The sequence below is a fragment of the Alternaria alternata genome (genome assembly GCF_001642055.1).
Source record: "Alternaria alternata strain SRC1lrK2f unplaced genomic scaffold CC77scaffold_16, whole genome shotgun sequence".
NCBI classification, from domain to species: Eukaryota; Fungi; Ascomycota; class Dothideomycetes; order Pleosporales; family Pleosporaceae; genus Alternaria; species Alternaria alternata.
Window position 1 is genome coordinate 709,414 of NW_017306205.1, and position 22,280 is coordinate 731,693.

General features: G+C 50.9%; 9 protein-coding genes across 9 annotated transcripts; 6 read left to right on the forward strand and 3 right to left on the reverse strand.

The window, feature by feature from the left end:
* Nucleotides 1-1,051: 1,051 nt before the first annotated feature.
* Nucleotides 1,052-2,530, forward strand: CC77DRAFT_228894 (bZIP transcription factor-like protein). The gene is made up of 2 exons (XM_018530745.1): nt 1,052-1,451; nt 1,785-2,530. The coding sequence occupies exons 1-2, from the start codon at nt 1,151-1,153 to the stop codon at nt 2,336-2,338; spliced, it is 855 nt and encodes a 284-aa protein (XP_018383763.1). The 5' UTR covers nt 1,052-1,150; the 3' UTR covers nt 2,339-2,530.
* A 495-nt stretch (nt 2,531-3,025) lies between these two features.
* CC77DRAFT_1063661 (Tctex-1-domain-containing protein) lies at nt 3,026-3,939 on the reverse strand (the record flags this gene model as incomplete). The annotated part of the gene is made up of 4 exons (XM_018528644.1): nt 3,026-3,307; nt 3,388-3,462; nt 3,519-3,566; nt 3,619-3,939. The coding sequence occupies 4 exons, from the start codon at nt 3,937-3,939 to the stop codon at nt 3,026-3,028; spliced, it is 726 nt and encodes a 241-aa protein (XP_018383764.1).
* A 169-nt stretch (nt 3,940-4,108) lies between these two features.
* Nucleotides 4,109-4,558, forward strand: CC77DRAFT_1063662 (vacuolar transporter chaperone 1; the record flags this gene model as incomplete). The annotated part of the gene is made up of 2 exons (XM_018528645.1): nt 4,109-4,142; nt 4,197-4,558. 2 exons carry the CDS (start codon nt 4,109-4,111, stop codon nt 4,556-4,558), a joined length of 396 nt encoding a protein of 131 aa, XP_018383765.1.
* A 1,161-nt stretch (nt 4,559-5,719) lies between these two features.
* On the reverse strand, nt 5,720-7,856 carry CC77DRAFT_1052072 (hypothetical protein; the record flags this gene model as incomplete). The annotated part of the gene is made up of 7 exons (XM_018527688.1): nt 7,701-7,856; nt 7,483-7,626; nt 7,350-7,435; nt 6,716-7,296; nt 6,528-6,665; nt 6,128-6,480; nt 5,720-6,082 (listed from the first exon to the last, which is right to left on the reverse strand). Exons 2-7 carry the CDS (start codon nt 7,591-7,593, stop codon nt 5,720-5,722), a joined length of 1,632 nt encoding a protein of 543 aa, XP_018383766.1. The 5' UTR covers nt 7,594-7,626; nt 7,701-7,856.
* Nucleotides 7,774-8,625, forward strand: CC77DRAFT_1063664 (DNA replication complex GINS protein-like protein psf2; the record flags this gene model as incomplete). The annotated part of the gene is made up of 3 exons (XM_018528646.1): nt 7,774-7,923; nt 7,967-8,466; nt 8,514-8,625. The coding sequence occupies 3 exons, from the start codon at nt 7,774-7,776 to the stop codon at nt 8,623-8,625; spliced, it is 762 nt and encodes a 253-aa protein (XP_018383767.1).
* Nucleotides 8,626-12,796: 4,171 nt separating this feature from the next.
* Nucleotides 12,797-13,885, forward strand: CC77DRAFT_229495 (hypothetical protein). Its single transcript, XM_018530747.1, has 2 exons — nt 12,797-13,580; nt 13,699-13,885. The coding sequence occupies exons 1-2, from the start codon at nt 12,946-12,948 to the stop codon at nt 13,703-13,705; spliced, it is 642 nt and encodes a 213-aa protein (XP_018383768.1). The 5' UTR covers nt 12,797-12,945; the 3' UTR covers nt 13,706-13,885.
* Nucleotides 13,886-14,824: 939 nt separating this feature from the next.
* On the reverse strand, nt 14,825-15,656 carry CC77DRAFT_229409 (hypothetical protein). The gene is made up of 2 exons (XM_018530746.1): nt 15,493-15,656; nt 14,825-15,428 (listed from the first exon to the last, which is right to left on the reverse strand). The coding sequence occupies exons 1-2, from the start codon at nt 15,511-15,513 to the stop codon at nt 15,012-15,014; spliced, it is 438 nt and encodes a 145-aa protein (XP_018383769.1). The 5' UTR covers nt 15,514-15,656; the 3' UTR covers nt 14,825-15,011.
* Nucleotides 15,657-16,719: 1,063 nt separating this feature from the next.
* On the forward strand, nt 16,720-20,521 carry CC77DRAFT_940877 (ras guanine-nucleotide exchange protein Cdc25p; the record flags this gene model as incomplete). The annotated part of the gene is made up of 2 exons (XM_018534752.1): nt 16,720-17,322; nt 17,387-20,521. The coding sequence occupies 2 exons, from the start codon at nt 16,720-16,722 to the stop codon at nt 20,519-20,521; spliced, it is 3,738 nt and encodes a 1,245-aa protein (XP_018383770.1).
* Nucleotides 20,522-21,393: 872 nt separating this feature from the next.
* Nucleotides 21,394-21,831, forward strand: CC77DRAFT_940958 (hypothetical protein; the record flags this gene model as incomplete). Its single annotated transcript, XM_018534757.1, has 1 exon — nt 21,394-21,831. The coding sequence occupies one exon, from the start codon at nt 21,394-21,396 to the stop codon at nt 21,829-21,831; it is 438 nt and encodes a 145-aa protein (XP_018383771.1).
* Between the last annotated feature and the right edge of the window lie 449 nt (nt 21,832-22,280).

Here is a 22,280-nt window from a genome sequence, read left to right on the forward strand (position 1 = left end):
CTGTTATCGATAGTGTGAGTCGCGACGCGTCGAGGAGGACCAGGGCCCACCACGTGACTTGGCCCACCCCCATTGTGCTTAGGTGGTCAGGTACCTGGGCGTCTACGTAGCGATAAACTGTTGTTTGTAACATTCAACACAGACCTGTAGATTATGCATCGCTCCCAAAGCTCTCCACCTTCAACGTATGTCGTCTGGATGAGTCTTGAGGTTCTTACGGAGCCGTTTGAGGATGGGTGTAGTGTATTCTTTCCGGTTCAAAGCTACCTAGGTGCACAGTAGTCTCGCTGCACTCCGTCATAGATAACCATTAGGTATTACCAATATTCATGCACCCACAGCTCTCTCCAAGGTAAAGACCGGAGAGACATTAGTTCCACCAGGATTCTGTTCTGGTGAGGCTCATCAGTACATTCGCTGGCTAGGAATCCCTTACAATTCTTGCCAGATTCAGATGGACACTGATCATATTTTTCTTGCCGAAGATAGCATAATATGCCGCGTGGAAATTGCCGCTTCTTGGATGTGCGATCCGCTCAGGTGTCCGGTCCAGTCTCGGACAAAGACGCTCAAACATGATTCGTCGTCGGCAAGATGTACGTCCTGATTACAAACAACGAATGCTCAGCTGCTGTGGAAACAATACGACGAGCTGACGGTAAGACGACAGTCATGCTGAGTTTCCTTGAGCCAGCAATCCGAAAGGAAGCAGTAGTCATTCACAGTGCTCTCATCTCGAAACCCTGAACTCGGAGAGCGAAAGCTGGAGCCGTTGCGACTCCAACCACACGTGGGGTGAGGCTCGGCGTAAATGCGGCCTGGGGTTTGCGGTCGCTAATAACTCTAGTCATCGACCGCGGGGCTTCCATTGATCGAGAACGCCCTGCGCACTTTGACGTTCATCCACGTCACGATACACACACACATTGCTCTTGCTTTTTGCACCCTCATCAACGGCCTGTGCAACAGAACGTATACACCAAACCAGCGAACGATTTCAAACGTCGAACCAGGCTCCAGCCGCGCAAAATCAGCTTCGGACACGCAAGCGCGATCGGATCGGGCCTGAGTGGAGCACCATCTCCCAATTCCTCAACAACGACTTCCAGCGATTCTCCCGCTCCATCGTCTGGATAGCAAACATACGCCCATGTCCGCCTACAAAGGCCAGCGAGGGCCCAACGTGTCCCAGTACATCGCGAACCTCAACCAGCTGTCGCCACAGCAGGATCTGCTTGCCGATCCAGCACCCACCGAGGACTTCTCCGACTTCCTGAACGGAGAGTTCTTCGACGTGGACAACGCCCGTAACGCCAGTGTCGACTTCGCTTCTGCCAGTGCTTTTGGCCTTGATTTTGATACCGAGCAAACACAGCCGCTGAAGACCGACGGAGAGTTCCCGCGCAACCCGGGCACCAGCGCCGACGCGAACATGGACTTTAATTTAAATGGTAAGCACATTTCCATGTTCAAAACTGTTCCATTTTCAGTCAATGTGGTTGTTAGCCATTGAGACTCGTCCGTTTGAATTGTCGCATGGTTCGCATTACTCCGTCCAATAGCAGGCTGGCGAGGCGCATGCAAACCCCGCCCTGTGTGTTGCATGCATCGTCACCCCACACCTCGTACAACAGCCACTCACAAGGCGTCCTATATATGCAGCCATGCATCACTGCAAGCACGTAACTGCTTGTTCCGCTGAGCGAAGAACACCACGCACTCGCATCGCGACTCGAGCACATCATCGTCTAGAATAGCCATGACTGACTTTGATCTGCTAGTAGGCGACTTCCCATTCACCGACTTCAACAACTTCGGTACAACACCAGCGTTTGACCCCTCCATGCCCCTGGCGCACTCTCAGCCTACCCACTACCCGCTCGCACCCAACTACGCCTCACCTGCCTCCTCGTTATCTCCTGTTGCCCAAGGCTTTGATCAGTCTTCGAAGAAGCGCAAGCTCGACAATGTCGCTCCCGTCATGCCACAGTCTCTGGACGAGAACGCCCGCGTAGCCGCAGAAGAGGATAAGCGTCGCCGTAACACAGCCGCAAGCGCCCGCTTCCGCATCAAAAAGAAGCAGCGTGAGCAAGCTCTCGAGCAGTCCCAAAAGGAAGCGCAGGAGAAGGTCGCCAAACTAGAAGCTACCATCCAGCAACTGCAGACGGAGAACGCATGGCTCAAGGGACTCATCACCGAGAAGAACGGCGGCAAGAGCACTACAGACGAACTCAAGGCACTCATCAACAAGCGCGAGCAAGCCACAAGTGGACGGAGTAGCGGTACGCACACGGATGGCGTAGGCACCTCGATTGAGAGCCAAAAGGCGGATGCCTAAAATACGTCCTTTGTTTCTTCTTCTTCTTCTTCTTCTTCTGTCCTTTCTTCTCTGTACCTTTGTTGCTCTCAGTCAAGCTGGTCAATCTTTACTTTTGCGTACTGAGCCCATGTTCTGCTGTGCTGCTTCCACGGTTGGTCGGGTGGGCGATGGAGGATATGCCATATGATTAGGAAGAGTACGCGATCATATCCATGTAGACGAACGGATGAATAAGTAGCCGATACCATTTTCAACACATATAATGCCAGATGTTCCAACAAAGGGAAAAGCCTGTTTTCTCTGCCAAGTATCAAACATGGATTCTGAAGGTGTTTTTCCTGTTTTACATTAATGTGCTCGTGAGGAGAATGCGTTGTAGCGTCCAGGTTATAGCAGGAGACGATGAGTGGAGTAGCAAGTATCAATATAGTAGGTATCAATTTCGTTATGTCGACGGGGGGAAGCGCAGGACTATGCACACTGTGGTTTCAACGCCGTACCCAGGAAGAGAAGAGCAGCGGTTTCCAATCAAAAAACACCCCCAGCTTTCTTCTCGGCCCTCAGCCTCAGCGGGCCACTCACGTAGCTTTCGCTTGGCCCTTCATACGGGCCAGTCTGCATCCTACCCACCTTGTTCGATCGTCTGGATGGAAAATGCAATGGCTCACACCTGGGACCATCAACGCCCTTGGCGCTATTATCCTTCTAGATAGCAATCCAGGTGATGGTAATGACAATGTCCATGCCCTTCTTCTCGGCAGCCTCCCACTTGTAGCTGTATGTGCCGTCCTTCTCGTTGTTCCAGAAGGCGCCAACCGCGCTGTGCATGCCGCGACGACCGTGCTTGTCGGGTTCCGCGGGAGAGCCAATGTGTTGGATGACGGTGCTGTTGGCGATGTACTTGTAGGCAGGCTGCGAGGGAGTTTCAGGGGTGGAGGATTCGGATGAGGGTGTAGTCTTGCTGATGAGCGTCTTGAGGATGTATTGCTAGGGTAAACGTTAGTACATGATGGAGGCGGTTTGACGTCGCGTGCATGGTTGCGCCAGCTAGTCTAACTAAAACTTACAATAATCTCGCTGTTCCAGTCTCCAACCTTTGTGTGGTCGTATGATTCAGCGGCGCCGATAGCTTGCTCGCAGGCCTAGGTAGTTTGGTTAGCTCATGCAGCCTCATCCAGACGCATGCAGGGCGGCGTACCTGCTGAGCAATTTGCTCCAGTTCAGAGGTAGGAAGCGGTGACGCGGACTGTCTCTTTGTCAGTATACAATAACTTGTGCTTGCCGAGCAAGACACTTACTGCCATGGTGTTGACTGTGCTGTATAGTGATGTTGTGAAATGTGGAGCAGGAGGTTTATCGATGTCTCGAACAGGAACGTAGTGTGATGAGACGTAAATGTCGTGTTTACTCCCAAGGATCAGTGTTTGGACAAAGCTAGCGTCGGCGGCCGGAGTTGGATAGACGTGGCAGGTGCGCAGGTGGCACCCAGGGACCGGGCCATCCCCGCATGCAGCCTCAGAGCCGATGCTGTCACGTGGGCGACATGATAGGCCAAGGGAAGGCGTGAACTTGCATGGGTTTCCCATCGCGACCCGCATCAACGAGAGCTTTGACGGCATTGTGATGCAGACTTCTTTTCCTCACCTTGTTCCTACCACGAGATTCTTCGTCTGAAGCTGCATCAATCCTTGGCTCTCTTGGTGCCACTCAAGCGACCGATACTCAACCTCAAAAGTACCTCTGGAAAGCTCGCGTCGCAACATCAGCGGGACCATCACCACCATCGTCATGTCCACCCAACCGCTTCTCCAAACCGCTCCCGGTGCGTCGCGTCCTTCGCTCCGCCCCCAAAACGCATACTAACACTCTCCTCCAGGCAAGCGCATTGCTCTCCCCACGCGTGTCGAGCCCAAAGTCTTCTTCGCAAACGAGCGCACCTTCCTCTCATGGCTCAACTTCACCGTCATCCTCGGTGGCCTCGCAATCGGCCTGCTTAACTTCGGCGACAAGATTGGCAAGATCTCCGCCGGCCTCTTCACTCTCGTTGCCATGATGGCCATGATTTACGCCCTGTTCACCTTCCACTGGCGCGCAAGGAGCATAAGGCTAAGGGGCCAGGGCGGCTTCGACGACCGACTGGGTCCTACCATTCTGACGATTGCGCTGTTTGCAGCCGTCATTGTCAACTTCGTGCTGAGGTTGACAATGGGTGGTGAGCAACACCATGGCAAGAACTAGGAGAGGTACCAGGATGCAACGTGCGCGCAGCAGCTGCCATCACCCAATAGTTTGTGTGCATAGTGGCTCGGGCGCACATGGTCGGATTGAACGTGGAGGGTCGTGGAAAGAGGCAATAGCGGGTCGTCAAAACATACTTGGGGATGCAGAACTGGTGAAGACGACATATTTGGATGAGTTGGAAGGGCGTTTTGTTATTCAGTAACATGGTCATGTTTTCAAGAGTTCTGTACAATTACATAATGACATGCATGTCGAATCGAGGTGCCTGTTGTACCTCTTCTTGTTTTTGTTCTAGTTGCAGCTATGCAAACCACACGTAAAGAGGACGCAAAGTACATTTGTTTTAGCTTTACGATCTTTCAGTCTCCTTGAGAGGACCGTGTGATAGAGAAAGACAATCCTTACCAGCGGGCGCTCCACTCGCATCGAATCGCTCACCCTACTGCTTAGAGATGAACTTCCTATTCCATACGAAAACAAGGAACAGGAACTTCTGTGGCCACTTGCTCACCTTCTGCATGATATCCTCCTAGGTTTTCTGTGTGTAACGTTTGATAGCTCGGTAAGTCCATGAAGGCTTGGACTATATGTATTTAGATATCGACGAGTTCCCACATATTTGGTTTTAACGGATGTTGGTTTTAGGCAGATGAGACCTGTGTTCCAACACACGGCGTGCTTGTCGAGTAACTCATGATGAATAGAGAATCTTCTAGGCACAGCAATGGAGTGTCCTAGCTGCTCGTTTGCCGAGCTGATCTGGTGGTGGGTAAACTCTTATACCGATGAAAAGATTCACCTATAAGAAGCAGGATACGTTAGATTTATCGGTGTGAGCCACGGTAGAAGGAAACACTGATCTGGAGTAAGCAGAAGGTGTAAAGGCGGATATGTTAACAAGAGCATATCAAATGATACATTCGTCTGAGAACTAGCTTCTTGAATTCCAGCCGTATGAGCCCACCCAAGTGGATGCAGACAAGAGAGACAGGAATTACTACGATGACGTTAAGCACTGTAGAAGTGTGCCTTGTGGTTGGCTTTGCAAATCATGAAAATAACATTGCATTTGATTGCACATGTTTCACATTTTCAAAGGACTAGTATTGCTACTAGAGCTCACCGTTCGACAGCCTCTCTATGGTCCTAGTTCCAGCTCTACCAAATGAACCTCTGCAAGTTACCAGGCTCACTGGACCACGTGAATGTACGATACAAGAAAGTATTCGAGACAGCCGCATTAATAGCGAGCAGCCAAACAGTCTCCAAGACCATACGTACGTCAAACCCTCTGCTGTTCGACATTGCAGCTTGGTTGCAGGGTACATGCAGCCGCCAGATTATCCATGGAATGATGAAATAACGAGGCTCTACTAGTGGAGCAGTAATGAGTGAGAGCGCAGTGGTCACTAGCCACACAATGACGAAGCTTATCTGACAAGTAGGGCGATCAGCGTTGTCTTTTGTAAGACTGGCTTTACTTTTCTCCATTGGTGTTTGCTCCTTCTCAGGTGAGACCGGCTGTGGTGGTGAAGCAAGCGCTTGAACAGTAGTCCATGCACATACATAGTATACTGGGACTGCAAGGTACTTCAACGTGGGGTATAGTCGAAGCACCTTGAAGACGTAGAAAACAAAGTGTCGGTTGTCGGCCAAGGTATACGGGTGAATGATGGTATTGAAATGGACTGCAAGGAAGCTGCCGGCTATGAAGAACGCAGTCGTTGCAGTTGTCGGGATTCCGTAGTAAGAGATGTTGAGATATTCATGGCACAATATCCGGAGACGTCTCGGTAAGAAAGTGACAGCAGGTCTGAGCAGGGGTCCAATTAATAGTGGTGCCGAGAAGAACGTAATGTAAGGCCAGATGTAGAGCATCTGAGGAAGATGAATAGTAGCCGTGTGGGCTGATTTGTCCCCTATCAATGTTAGCTCTTGTCCATACAAAGACGTATTCTACGCTTACCAAGGACAACACTGCCGTTCCAGATTACAAATCCAGTGAACAGAAATAGAAGGGTGATATATGGTAAGGTGATCTTGAGTACGACCAAAGGTTTCCGTATGGCTGCAACCACCACAGACAGCAGAAACATGACAACATCTAGCAATACATTAATATCGACTCTGATAGCTGAATACGAGGCGACGTACCATGGAGACCCGCGTCTTGAACATGACTGTCATAGATTGCACCATCGTTCCAACTGGTCTGTACAGCTGACCTAAGGTCTGAACTTGTTGAGATAGTTGCCGGCGCGTCTTTCTTCAGTGTGTCGATGACCGCAAGCCCAGCGGGGAACACAGCCACCCAAAAGATGTTGGTTTGTCGAAACAGAAGTGCAAAAACTCCCAGTGCTACTGCACTGATCATTCCCACGACAGTTCGCTTTGACATCGAACTCGTCAGATATGCACTATATGCGAATAGTACCGCCAGAGTTGACATCACATCTGTGTAGTACAACGCAGAGAAGAAGAAGAGAGGGGGGAAGAGTGCAATGTTAAGAGCGGAGTGAACGTCAACCACGAAGGTAGGGTCTCTCACAGCAGAGTCGCGCTCTGCAATGTTTTCGTCCTCCTGCAAGCTCTTGCCTGGGTTCTGACGCTTTCGAAGTAGACGCAGAATACCATAGCTCATAATCATGATGATACAAAGAGCTTCGGCGTTCAAAATGCGCAAGGAGGATGTTTCGCAGCCCAATAATGGTTTCGATAATTTGGAGACCAAGTAGCTTTGATCAATCATTAGTCATGTTCGGCCAGCAGGTGTTGTAGGCGATCGTACAGGCCAGGTGGAGTGGTGATCTTCGGATCCCATGAGTAGTCGCCTTTGCAGTACTTCTGGGCTTGGGGAACATGGAAGTACTCATCCTCGTATTCGGTCAGTATTAGAACACGTCGATGTTGCTGGTACATACCAGGTAAGGGTTTGGAACTTCATGTAGCACTTCTCCATACCATATAGTGGTGATGTACACAATGAATACAATGGCGCTGGGCAAAGCCCACGCCTCGAGTAGTAGAGGCATCAGTCTTCTTTGGTTGACTGCCCAAGCAATAGTCTAGGAGAAAGAATGGTGTCAAATGTCAGTGGACAGTTTGAAAGATGCGGGTGATCCTGATTTAGTTAGCTTACCGCGGTCCGGGCGCGTCGTGCATCTCAAAACTTGGACAAACAACTTGAAGTCCCCGATATTACGCGTTGCAACATGGCATTACCTCTTCCGCCGGGGCTGACGCCCCCCGAGATAGCGTTCTTGTGCGAGATGGAGCTCGTCACTGTCATACCGCGGCAGAGACTTGAGGGATTGGAGCTTCTCGGCGTAGGTGTGCCCCTCCACCCCGCCATGCTTGCTTGTGTATGTGTATTGTGTATAGATTGTTTATGTTGATAAATCATAGGGACCCATAGAACCGCTCGTTCCTCCGCACCGAACAGACATTCCTCTGTGGCTAGCTCTCCTGCTCAAGCGACAGCGCCGCGCCAACATACTTCCACCGCCATGGCTTAACACGCACTCTCTCAATGCCATCCTCGAACACGAAATCGAATACGCCGAGACCTTCTCCCCGCCACCCCGACTACCACCGCAGCCCTCAAACAATACACTTCCTATCTCCCCACCGTTCCTACCCAACTCGACAGCAAGAGGAGCACCAGACGCCTTGCCATATCACTGGCTTGAGCTGGGCGAAATGCTGCTCGAAACAGCGTCGGACGACTTCGAGGAGCCAGACAACGTACGGAAACTGCTGAGAGGCCTGAGGGAAGTACGAATGGCCAAGCTCAGAAGCGGTGTAGAAGTACTGGATGCAGGAGGTGGTTTCAAAATGAATGGTGTGGGAGGTATGGAGGTAGGAGAAGGAAGGACGTTCATTACTGGCGTTATTGATGGGTTGAGGTGCGTATCATGCATAGCATCAGAAGGTTGGTACTAACCGTCAACAGGAAGATTGCAGCATCGCGAGAACAGCAACGCAAAGACCGAGACCGAGAGGAGGCAGAAAACGGTTACGCTGGTACAGCCGACTATGACGACGACGAGATGGATATGCAATGAACCCACGCCCTTTCCAATAGCTGTTCTTAAACGTCAGCTTCCGAATGGAGTAAAAGCTGTACAAGGGCAACTCCCAGAACCCAGCTACGAGCTATCCGCGGCGATATTCGTTGTCAAGTCCGTCAATATCTCCATCGACAACATGGGCGCTTGTTTTCACGACGTGCACGAAACTGGTCGTGTTCTACACCGGCCTCGGCGCATTACTCCAACACTTCTAGTGCATTGCTGACAAGTCATCTTGGATGTCGGCGGCATAACAGAAAGAACGCGGCGCTTGCTGGGTGCCTCGTTCAGGTTCTGGACTCAAAATCTCACTTTGCGGATTTACGTGCCATGATAGCAAGGATGGACCGTGAGTCCCCAAGATCCATGCTCGAAAGTGACATTTTGAGCACGTATGCCCATATAAGTGTCACTATGGATCATACCTCGTTCAAGATGCTACTCCATTGTGTTGCGTTAGCTGGAGGACTATGGAACAAGGTGTTCCCAAGTCGTAACTTTCATAGTCACGCTACACATCCGCGATTCAATTCACATATCGCTCGGCAATGTTTACTGTTGTATCCGAGTTGAACGCGTTCAGCACGATCAAGACGATCGTTTATACCTAGATAGGCATTCCTTTGCATCCGAGGTATTTACGAATGTAGCTACTACGCCGGTCTCTAGACGCGGTGAACATCGTCCCCGTGACCTTACCTACCCCATGTGTACCGGCAAAAAGTTCCGATGTATGTTTCTAGGGACCCTTTCACAGTCAAGGGATAAGATACCCTCATATGCAAGTCATGGAAACTCGATATCGCCGAGCCTAGAACAAGGAGCTGCCCTGAAGAAGGCCCGTCAAGGCCGTTCCTCGGCCCGCGAACAGCGTTGCGTGACAGCAACACAGGCAATACCCCAAGAGATATTCGATAGCACACATGAACGCCTCGATGCGAAGGGCCATGTCAGCATGCGCGTCATCATAGTCTGTGCAAGGCATCATATCGTTGATCTGGCGGTTTTACGGTCTCATCGGAGGAGGGTTGTGATGAGATTAGAGTGCCGGCGGAGCCGCACGTCGCCATCCAAGCCATCCAAATTGAGTCGAGACTGCAGTACCAAGGTGTGCACGCTCGCTGAAAAAATTCAGTGCAACTATACTTGGGCGACCGAGTGAATCACTTCAGCAAGACCGTGTCGTGGACAGGCTATAGGGCAGCAATGCGCGTGACAGCGTCGATCACTACCCACGATGTGCGAACAACTGATTCATGTAGTCTTGGTGGTAGGTGAATCGGCAAGCGATTGGGAGCAGTGTCTTTCCGCGCAACACACAGATGCGAAAACACACCTGTATGCATGTGAAGAAGGTGGTCATGGCATTACCATGCCAGTGTTGCGTAACGTATCTTTACGACTTATCAAATATGAAACGTTAGCTCAACAACAACAATTTAAAACCCTCAAATTACTGAACAAGTAATCCTAGACACGCTTACCCGCTCTTCAGCCTTCCCGGAAGCACCGACACGTGGTTAAGACATGGATGGGTCTCTCTTCTCTCGGCTCACTCTGGTTGCACTGTCCACGCATCTATCCCGGCAAATCGACTCCACAACAACAAGCGAACAATCTGTCGCAGTGAGGCTGACAACAAGCTGACGAAACTAGTCACGGCCAAGTGTCCCGTCCTATCTTACCGTATAGTAATAACACTCATAACACCATGGAAACTTTCCATCCTTCGAATATGCGCCCAAGAAGCAAGGAAGACGGCGTGACAAAGCATGCACACCCCAAACAGGCATCATGCATGCATGAAAGATACATGTGTACGTGAGTCGCGGCATTCATGCGCGAGGTAATGGACACGGGTACTGGGGTTGTGAGTCGTAAACAAGAAATAGAAAAATAGGATGATTACGTGAGTATTTTGGATAGAGTGGTAGACTACTACATCGGCGAAGGAGAGCTCAAGAGAATGAGAAGGAAAAAGTAAAGTAAGGTTTCGTGTATGCGATGTGGTGGATTGAGAAAGATGGAGCAAGACGAGGGGCGTGAGAAAAGTATATCTATATGCCGTAATTGGGAATGAGTGAAGGGAGCCCAGAGGTATCCTACCATGGGGTGAAAGACAAGAGTACGCTAGCATCATGTCCATTGGTGTTGTCTTAGTGATTCGCCCAAGAACATTTTTTTGAGGTTCCAATTCGATCATCCCACCCTAGGTCGCAGGATCGGATCTCCAAGCTAGCCTTACGGCGGCAATCCCTAGGTGGTCGAGCTTCTGGGCTGATGGAAGAAAGTTTTCGTCATACCACTGGGCATTGGAGTGCATAGTAGTTAACAACACACGTGGCATTGCATTGCATCGCATGCCAGAAGCAACACGGTTTCGATTTTTGGTGTGTGAGTAGATCTTGGTCGAGAACGTTAAGGACTGCCGTTTCTTCCGAATGTCTATGTCGCGTGTGAAAACATTCTTTTGCGTATCGGATTAGAAAACGATAATGCTTGTTGATCCAAAAGCAGAGCATTGTGCATAAGCCCAGGATCTAGAGGTTGCCTTTCCGCCGTTCTTGTCGCAAAACAAAGCTAATGCCGTTGATCTCTCGGTAGTCTTTTTTTTTTCTCGTGTCCGACACGTGCGCACGTTACCTACCAAGATTTCCATTCCAAGATCCCATGTCTGACCTTCCCGAGACCATATATCGAACCCGACGCAGCTAGTAAACCTTCACCACCACCATTATCGCAATACCACACATCGCAATACCACACTCCAATCTCCAAGACTGTAATATCTTACTGGGATTCCAATAGCAGCGTTCAACATCTCTCCGCCGACTTACTTATTGCAGTAAGCAGTAAAGAAAAATGAAGAATGTGAGACATGCCTCATACACCTCCAGTGTGATCTGATGCCAGCTTTCCTTACGCACCTTACTTTACTACATGTGGGTACCTTGCTTGTGTTTATGGCCAGACGAGATTTGAAGCGGAGGTCGTTAATGAAGACATGACAGGGATATTGTAGCTTTTTCCGCGAATAGGCATGAGGCGGATGTACCGGATACTGAGCCTGTGAGCTGCTGTATGGGGGATGGTGAGACGGGGGTCCTGGTATGTGGATTATAGCTAATGGAGAACTCGTGTTTGCACGATAGCGATACGATATCTGATGAAGGTTATTAGCTAGTGGAGAGGAGCTAGGGTTGGCGAGTTTTACTGTTGCACATTAGCAGCTTGGATGATTGATACCCGTGCGATGATTTCAAGCTACCAAATGGCGCAGCATTGGAGAAAACCATAAGTGTGATTGTTTGTTACAAAGTGGGTTTGCGGCTCGATCATCGATGGATGGAACCTTGCAAGCGCATATACGAAGATGCAGACGCAAGCAGCCCCATCTCTGTGAAATGGGACAGATTCGCATGCTCATGGCCCTGTGCAGCGTTTCGCCATATGGGTCCAAGTTGCAAAGCGCTGATCAAGGTTCCCAGTTTCCATGCCTCATTCTCCTCGTATGCAGATGTGGCGTACCAATAACCCCTTAGGGAGATGAAGCGTACTCCGCGGACTACGCCGCAGGCAGAATTCCATTGCAGCAGCGGAGCTGAGATCCTGCAGGAATCACATTTTGCTCCTCAACGTTGTTGAAGAAAAACGCCACATGGCTCCATGCTAAAGAGTTCTTTTGCTTCCTTGAGGCGTATTGCTTTACATGTTTTCCAATCCCGAGTCAAGTCCGTACTCGCGCATTCTCACGTGCAGCCAACACCAAAAACACATTCAATCCTTGGAGAGGACATACTATTCGAGTTGAACGCAATCTTCTGCGAACACAATCGATCTCTAATCGTGCGTCATGGTTGAATATCGATACGTCGGTAGCAATCATCGCGACTGGGGTCGTACAAGCTATACGCGCGCAAGCGGAAGAAGCGATGAGATTCGTGGACAACTGCAAGGGATGTGCAAACTGGTTAGATGCTGAGGCTGACGACTCGTACTTGCTCACGCTCAACATCCTGGTTCCACTCGGTTTCCAGGACCTTGGCAATGCCTTTTCCTGTAGCGCTGTGTGTACTTCTTATGGCATACATTGCTCGAAGCAGACGTCAGAAGAGACCGAGTTGTGCACGAAGTAGCCGTCAATCGCCGCTTAGTAGCTCTTTTGCGCCGCCAGCCGTAGACGTGGGCAGTACCACGAGATAACTCGGGATATTGATCAAAGTTTGTGCAGACGCGGCAAATGGTCGCATCCATCGCTCGTCTCATCGCGACCCAGAGCTGCGCCGCATCGTGTTCGTCTATACCACGCCGCAGATGCGCATTCTTCTTCGTTCACATGACTTCCAGCTGCCTTTTGGGACGGTCATTGGTAGCCGAGCCTCGGTAATAGTGCATCGGAGTGATGTCCGTTCTGCAATAGATCCACCGTGCGTACCGCGATGCTGGGTCGGCGTTGGCTCTCGCGTGTGGATTGTGGCCTGGGCGTGGAGGCTGGTGGGATGTTTGCAGCGCATCTGTAGAAATGCACTGATATCTAATGCAAACAAGGTTGTCGGCAACTGTACCATCATGTTTACCATGACGTCGTTCTGGAATTACATTATCGACGCTAGTCTCAGCACCCGCACATTGCGCAGCAGTGAAAAGCTGGCTGGCTGCCGGCAGCTAACGTATCCCCGCGGTCGGGAAGTTGGTAACTTTCATGGCCAAGCTACAGCTCCTAGCTTCCTGTGCGGGAGGTTGCTTAATGGCCTGTTTGTGATGGGATTTAGACAGAAAAGGGCCGAGATGTTTGTTAAGTACCTCCAAGTGAGCGAACTACTTTGGAGGCGTCAGAACGATGAAACACTTGTATGCGCCGTCTTCACGCTATCACCGTTAACAGGATTTCGAAATTGTTTACACAACAAAAGCGTCTGCACTATGGACTACTTGCGGTTGAAGATGAGGTAAGGTGGCCTGCAATGTCGATCTGTTGACCTAGACCTCTATTTAGGTCTCGTGCGACAATGGGGAATTTCCAGAATGATGATCAACAACAGTGCCCCTTGTGTTGACATAGTTTAGAGGCTAATCACGTTCGTGTACTCAATAATGCAACTTGACTCAGGGATGTACGGACCGACATGATTGGCATCCGCTGTCATTTGAACATCGCACAAACTCTGACAGGGTCCGCCGCGAACGGGAGTGTCGTCAACCGAAAGACAGCGCTGCTCTGAGTGGCGTCGGTCTTGGGATCTTGTATCACCAAGTTGCCTGGCTAAAGGGAGTAGGCAGTGTTTTCGCTTCGCCGAATTCGATAGTCGCTTGGCGATTGTCAGTCCCGAACCTATTTTTGTTGTGACAGCAAGCCCCAAAGAGTTTTGCCCGCTCTTATTCGCTCAGCGTCGCTCTTCAGTCGTCTCCGGAATGAATGCGCATGTGATAACTTTACAGTACCAGATTGCAAAAGACCATAGTGACCGGACGATTAGGATCTTGATATTGGAAAAACGAAACAACGCTCAGCCGTACCGCGGGAGGAGAGTTCACGGCCCGCGTGCACCCCGATTGGGAAAGCGAAGATGCAGATCGGAGCCTCTTTCGGCATTGAAGTAGGGAGCGTGCCATATCTCAATGTGCCAACAGGGGTAGACAGTTCGAATGAAGTTTTCACCAGGTGATCGACGTCGGGATTGAGCGCATCTCAACTGTGACGATGCGGAGATGCTCGAGGAATGTATCTGGCCGGGTCCAGCCGTAGGATGCTCGATAAAACAGTCGCTCAACAGTGGGGAGCGTCAATACGGTCAATCCCGTAGTGGGGGTTTAGTTCAAGACTAGGACGCCTCGCCGTGGTCTTCGAAGAGCGCACACCAGACGTTTTGTATCATACTGACACCACGGAAAGTAGTATACTTGAACTCTGTTTCGAGCCACGGTGTACGACTTACTGAGAGCAATAATCAAAACGAAGCAGTTCTGAAATACTATGTATTTCCAGCATTGTCCATGTTGCATCATTGAGCGTCGAGTGTAGTCGTGCAGAGGGATAGTTTAGTGTTTGATATTATCCGTAGTACTGCTAGCCGAAATCCGACTTGTGCTGATCGTTTTCTGATGGAAAAGGTGAACAGGTGGTATATGTGGTGCTGGTTAAGGCGTTGATGAGAACAGCAGCAAGGATATGTTCTTGCCAGTCTAACACCTTGAAACCGGCATGTGATACTCGGTAGGGATGTTGTCGTCAAGTCGCCGTCTTTATGTGCATGCTGCTTAAAGTCGTCACAGGCGCAGATCTATTGCTCTTAGTGGGGACGAGGCGGGTCGTCGCTTCGATCCTACAACTGCCGGGGGATGAGTCCCATATCGAAAATGACGTTTGCGGCCGCTGGGCATTATTGCATGGCAATTCGGTTCTTGTGTGGTTGGAGATGGCAAACTGATACTAGACGGCATAGGCCCGATTGACTCTTCCTCAGTTCCGACCGTTCGGGGGATTCTAAACGGAGGCTTGCAGTGGTGCAGCCGTACGGACAGCAATATCTTGATATTTGTGCATACGGCCAATAGGACGGACTGCGGGCTCTGCAGAAGAAATTTGGGCTAGGATGATTGGGAGCAGTGCACTTGAGCCGGGGAAGATGAGCCGGCGGAAGGTGCCAAGACAAGTTAGAGACGGCGCGAGCAGAGGGGTGATCTTTGCTGCATCCAGACATCGAGTCTGCGACCGGGGAGAAGGTTCGCAGTGGGTCGACAAGCCTGATGCTGCAGGTCCTGGCTCGCGTCCGCGCGTGTGCGTGTGCTCTGCGGGTCTTGATGCAGGCGACGGTATGTTGTTATGCTTTGAGCGCAACCAACATGGGGGTTTATGCCTACTGAGTGGTGATGTGATGGCATCGACAAAGATTGTCTTTCACCTTCTGCCAGTCACCGCCGACAATGGATGCGATGCGTACTGTTGGCTCTTCCCGTCGAAGGCCATGGGTGGATCGGCTGGGTGAATGCAGTCAGTGCGTGCACGGTACCTCAACATAGGGACCGGGCAAGGGAGAAATGCCGGGGACAAGTCCTGGCCTCGCTCGCCAGCACGGTCTCGCCGTCGCGATTAAGGATGCTTGCGGGCTATAGTCGAGGTTGGGAGCAGGCCGCATCCCACATGCGCCAACGCTCCGTTAGCCCTGGCTCAACCCCCCTGCAACGCCTGACAGAAGGCCCCTGTCCTGTTCACACGAAGCTTTTCTCGAGTAGGTGGGCGGTAGGATCCTCCATCGGGATGTGATAATAACAGGACCATCCGTCCACTGTGGAGAAAGGCAATGTTGCGCCGTTCCATTGCATCTTGGTCGCCATCCTCTAACCCTCTGCTGGCAGCGTCTGTTTTCTTTTTGGTCGCTCTTTCCCTCGCTTGGGCCGCGACTACCTCACGAACCGTTGGAAGGAACCCCACGCTCCCCTGCAGAGGCAAGCACGACCCTTGCAAGCCTCTAGGTCCATCCTGCTCTGCTATCGCCATTACAAGACAGCGGTCCTTCCCCAGCTGCAGCCCCTCGTTCAAGTTAGCTCTAGAGCTTTCACTCTCAAACACCTGCATACGTCCACGAGAGACAGACGGTGTCTGAGCTTCTACCTTGCTACCGTCTTTGTGTAACGGAAACGGCGCTCGTCCCAGCGTCAGCGAATCCAGTACTGCGTTTCACGACAAACACCACGACGACAGGCCAATTCGTCGGCCTCGAATCCACATCGGGTAATTGCATTCACTGCAGCATCAGTCACTTGCTTCACTATCTAGCATTCACATTACCGTGCGCTAGCCATCGGGTACGTCAGGCTCCGTTTGTCGCATCTTATCCGTTAACATGGAAACAGTACGACCTTTCAACATAGACTTCAATTATCACACATAATCTTAATCGTGTGCGATTGACCAACCTATCTTACCTTTCTATCAATCTACCTGGGCGACTACCAGATGCTTGGGACGTGTGCTAGCCGAAGTGCAACGTCCAGCTAGACGACTACAAGGAGCATCTCACTTCAACATCTCATCCGCTTCACGTACTTGTCATGGATACCGTCATGGATACCGACATGGATACCGACATGGCGTCATTCGTTCCCGAGCAAGAAGAGATGGATAAGCGATCGAGCGCACTAGTAGCGCCACTGAACATTCAGAAGTCACCAAGAAGGTCGCGATCGCGTGTCGGCCGGGGCGTTTTCGGTCACAGCAGGCAGTCGTCCTCAAGAGGAACTCTATCGAGCCGGTCGCAATCACAGATATCGCCTCCTCTAACACCCAAGACTTCCAGCGAGGCTATGGCTCAACAGCAGCAGGAGCAGCAGCATCCTCAACCCGTCTTCCACAACTACCTCCGCGCATTTTACCATTACAGCCCAAGCTCAACGGTATCCTCGTCGACCGACGAATCTTCCATCACCGTCGCCATCAACCAAGGCGACGTTATCCTTGTTCATTCCGTTCATCCTAATGGTTGGGCTGATGGTACACTCTTAGCTTCAGGGGCCCGCGGGTGGCTGCCCACCAATTACTGCGAACCTTATGACAATCCAATAATCCGGAACCTGTTGACCGCGTTAACGTATCTCTGGGATTTGGTGCGCGATGGAGAGAATGGCGATCTCGGTGCATTTTCGAGACAAGATTATGTAAAGGGCATGATTGTTGGCGTGCGCCTGTTTCTCGTAAGTGAATTCAGTAACGGCGTAGACGAAGCGTGTTTCTAGCTCATTCACTAACTTCTATCAGGAAAGGACTGAATGCTTGCAGAAAGACTCACGCCTCATCCTCACCCATGTAAGCTTACGGCGTATGCGGAAAGCTCTCTTGGGAGATTTGTCCACACTAGTCAAAACAGCCAAGACCTTGCAAGAGGCCTTGCAATCGAACGAACTCCAGGTTCCCGTGTTCGAGCACATGGACGAGCTTGTTTTCAAATCATTTAAGCTGGTCACCCGGGCCGTCCGGTTCCTCGACATCTGGACAACGGACGCGGTCGCGCTGTCGCTTTTCGAGCTTGGCGACGCAAGTAGTCATCGACCACTCACCCCGCCGTCCGACTCAGCCGACGCTGCTGTGGAACCAACAGAAACATCAGCTCCTGCTGGCGAGAACAGACTTCTAGCGAACGGCTGCGACTCTCCAGTCACACAAGGTACACCGTCTGCACACGACGACTGGTACAGCGCAACCGCACACCCCTCACGAAACCTGAACCGCCTATCGGTTGCCTTTTCTTTGCCTTCAGAGCCAGACTCTCTTCAATCACCGGTACTGCCTTCGCGCTCATCAGTCCAGTCGAAACGTATTTCCGTGACGCACCGATTGTCGTACACCGGTAAATCAGCAAGTGCACGTAAAGGAAACTTAGCCACCGAGAAGCTGAACGCCGCACACGACGCTTTCTTGGGCTACATTGGTTCTTTCATCGGGCTGCACCTCCAATCACGGTCTTCTGAAGAGCTCGCCCAGATTACCCAACACTCCGTTGTTGCGTGTCGCCAACTACTCAAAGTCGTCGAAGAAGTATGGGAACGAGACTCGCGAAGATCCGAACAGCTGGAAGAAGCACGAGATACCATGTATACCCGTTTGACCGACCTAGTGCAAGCGACCAAGGACATGTTCGTGAATGCCGACACTGATGTTGAAGAGGTGGTAGCGCCCGAGGCAGGGAAGCAGATCGTCGCTGCTGCCACAAGCTGTGTTCGCTCTGCTGGTGACTGTGTCACCAAAGCTAGAGTAGTGATTGAGAGGATTGGTGACTTCGAGTTTGAAGCTGAGCCTGCTGGTCTAGGGCTGTCAGAAACGATGTTCAACGAGCCCGATACGGAGAACCAAGTGTCCACGGTTAGGTCCGCCTCGCCGAAGCCTACGGATACCGTTCTAGAGACGAACAAACCACTACCCGCTACGCCAATTGAGCAACGTGAGATGCCTCCACCACTAGTCATCTCAGAATCGAAGCCACTTCCTGAGGTGCCGCAACCCTCACCTCTCGATACCAACAGACTCAGCCTTCAACCATCGACCCAGTCCGTCATTGTCGAGAGCCCAACTGCCGTGTCGTTCAGATCGTCCCGATCATCGTTGCCTCCTCTCAATGCGGTACCAACTCCGTCACTACCTCCGCCTCACGCATCTGACTCCGTCGAGAGTCCCATAAGCACGGCCCAGGAAAGTTTCGCCGGTTCTACTAAAACTGATAGCATCTACGTTTCTGTGAATGACGGAAGCAGCACCTACTTCAGTGCCCAAGGTGATTCTGGAAGCATTCTTTCGCACACGTCGACACGTGCTACTACCCCAGATCATTCGCCTACGAAGAAGGAGAGTTGCCAGACTTTAATCAGCAGTTTCGGCAGTTCCTCCGAGCTTCGATCTTTAGCAAGCGAGGATGTCGCTGCTGGCGAAGAGCACTTGTTGGAGACTACCTACGTGCATGAATTGATCTATAACAAGGAAGGTCAAATCTCTGGCGGTTCCCTTCCAGCGCTCGTAGAGCAGCTGACCACTTTCGAGTCTACTCCAGACGTCATCTTCGTCAACGCCTTCTATCTTACTTTCCGTCTCTTCACAACACCGCTCGATCTGGCGCAGTGCCTTATCGACCGTTTTGACTACATCGGCAGCAGTCAGACAGTTGGAGTTCCGGTCCGTCTCCGTGTCTATAATGTCTTCAAGGGTTGGCTAGAAAGCCATTGGTGTGGCGAGAGTGACTCTGCTGCTCTGGGCGTGATCCTTGCGTTTGCAACTGGAAAGCTCCGTGCAGCCATGCCTGCTGCTGGCAAAAGACTCGCCGAACTGACTTCCAAGGTGACAGAAGTAAGGGCCGGAGCTCTTGTACCTCGCTTGGTGTCTTCAATCAGCAAGACGGGTGCTTCAAACTCAGCTTTCACCCTTGCTGATAGCAACGTTCCGTCACCAATTGTAACCAAGAGCCAACTTAACGCCTTGCGAGGTAGTAAAGAGGGCAGAACGCAGTGCAGCATCCTGGACTTCGATCCTCTAGAGCTTGCCAGACAGTTCACCATTATCGAGTCGAGGCTCTTCTGTGCCATTCAGCCCGAAGAGCTCCTTGCCTTGGAATGGACAAAGAAGAAAGATTCCAAGGCTCGCAACGTCAAAGCGATGTCAACTCTCTCGACCGACCTGGCAAACTTGGTTGCCGATACCATTTTGCAGCTTGAGGATGCAAAGAAACGCGCAGTCGTTATCAAACAATGGGTCAAGGTTGCGGCGAAGTGCTTGGAGCTCAACAACTACGACTCATTAATGGCCATCATCTGCTCGCTCAACTCTTCCATGGTCATGCGTCTCAAGCGTACCTGGGAGCTTGTATCTGCAAAGACCAAGACTCGTTTAGACGAACTCAAAGCGATTACCGACGTGGGACGCAACTATGCGGTGCTCCGACAGCGTCTGCAGAACCACATCGCGCCATGCATTCCGTTCGTCGGCATCTATCTTACCGATCTTACTTTTATTGATGTCGGAAACGGCACCACGCGACAGCTTCCTGGTGACTCTGGTTCTGACAGCGTCTCTGTCATCAACTTCGACAAACACATGAAGACAGCCAAGATCATTGGTCAGCTTCAATCATTCCAAGTTCCTTACCGGCTAGCTGCCATCCCAGAGATGCAGGAATGGATGGAGAGCCAGATCCAGCGAATGCACGCAAGCGATCAGGCCAATGTCCAAAGCTATTACCGTCGATCGCTGCTTCTCGAACCGCGAGAGGCACAGCACTCCGTAAGAGGCTCACCATCTATTGACAACAGTGCGCAAAGCACCTTTTCGGCAGAAAGCCGAACCAATTCGAAAGATAAGTTCGAGTTTCTGAACTTCAACTTCTCCACCGCGAACCTGAAGGGTTCATAGACATGTATACTGCGCTTCATTGCGCCCTTCTTCATCAAACGCCTCTGGATGGCGACTTGCCCGACATACCTTAATGTTTGCGTTTTTACTGCATCTGTTCTTGCCCTTTACGTCACGGACACTTACGATACCAATGCCGGAGTCTCTTTTGTTTGTTCTATACCACTTCAGCGATTTCCTTTCTGGGAGGCACATTCATATTTTGCGACGGCAGCTTACAGATATCTGCACAACATTTGATACCTTTTGCATAGCTACTGAGGCTTCTCCAAGCCTGCGTCAGCCGGTTCTTTGGCGTTGGGAAGAGGAAAGAGGTCGCTGTCACGGCAAACGGTGTGTTGCTGCGATCGAGCGCTAAAAAAGCGTTACAAGAATGAGCATTGGAAGACAAAAGGTGTTTTTGTACTCATAGAACCACATGTAGAGTGGTCCATCGGACTGGCAGCTCTCCTCTGAATGAAAAAAATTCTTCAACTCAAAGATCGCCCGTCCACAGCCATACATGCAAGTTGTGAATGATTTTAGTGTTTATCAAACGGAAGAGTCCTATCAAGGAGCCCGTGCCGGATAAGTTGTAACGAACAATCGAGGTAGAGGAATGGATTTTGCTGTATCTTGTGACTCCAGTGACGAAACATACCATAGATACCTCAGATAAATTTCTTATAGTACCATTTAGGGACATATGGGTTCTATCTAGGATGATCACAGAGGGCTGGGCTCTTGCCTTCGGGGTGAGATTTCCATGCGGGGTTAAAGCTAGCGATCGGAACCAATGTGCTACCCCTCTATGCCACCATCGCGTCGCACAACCGCCCGCCCATCTGCAACACTTCCCTACTCGTCCACATATGCGCTCGCACATACTCACGATGTCAACACAAGAACTCCTAGTCGATGTACGCTCCCCCAGTGAGTTCTCCACCGGCTACCTCACCTCCGACATCGCACCTACCGTAAACATCGAGTACCAAATCATCGATCAGTTACCCGAAATATACGCTGCAAAAGGCATAGTTGTGGGGAAGGATGATGCAGTCACACTGTATTGTCGCAGTGGTAGACGCTCAAACATTGCATTGGAGAAACTGAAGGAGCTAGGGTTCAAGAGGGTGAGGGATATTGGGGGGTTTGAAGAAGCGAGGAAGGTTTTGGATCGCGAGCAGGTACAAAGACAGTTAGATGCTGAAATGGAGAAGAGCATGGGACAGACGGCCAAAGAGGCAGGGAAAGAAGACGAACCCAAGAAACATGTTAGGGTTAAGAGCTTCGGCGCATTGGTGGATGGGCTGAAAGCGCTTGAGAACTAAGAAGCGCAGGACAAGACGGAGAGCTGATAATGCATGGGAACCTTCGAAGAATACGATCACGTCAACACCCACGACTAGGCCTCCAATCGACCGTTACACGAAGCGACAATATGGACAGGTGTGATATGGAAATGCGGATGTCGGAGCATGAGTCCGGTTGATTCGATATGATATACAGGTAAATAAATGCTCCCTCAAACGAGTGTGTCAAAGTTGGCTCCCCCTAATCCTCAAAACTGCTGCGTCCTCCTTAGCACTCCCGCTAACTAGTTATGCAGTTCTACAATAATGGTGTCTCTACACGTCCTCTGGTCACCTACACATTGCTTTGGAAAGAGAAGCTGTTAGTACTGTCCTTGAACATGGGTGTTATGTCGGTTCCGCTGCTCCTCTTCGTTGGCATGGTTTTGGTGACCCTTACCACGTCCATGTCCACCCTGAGGAGCGTC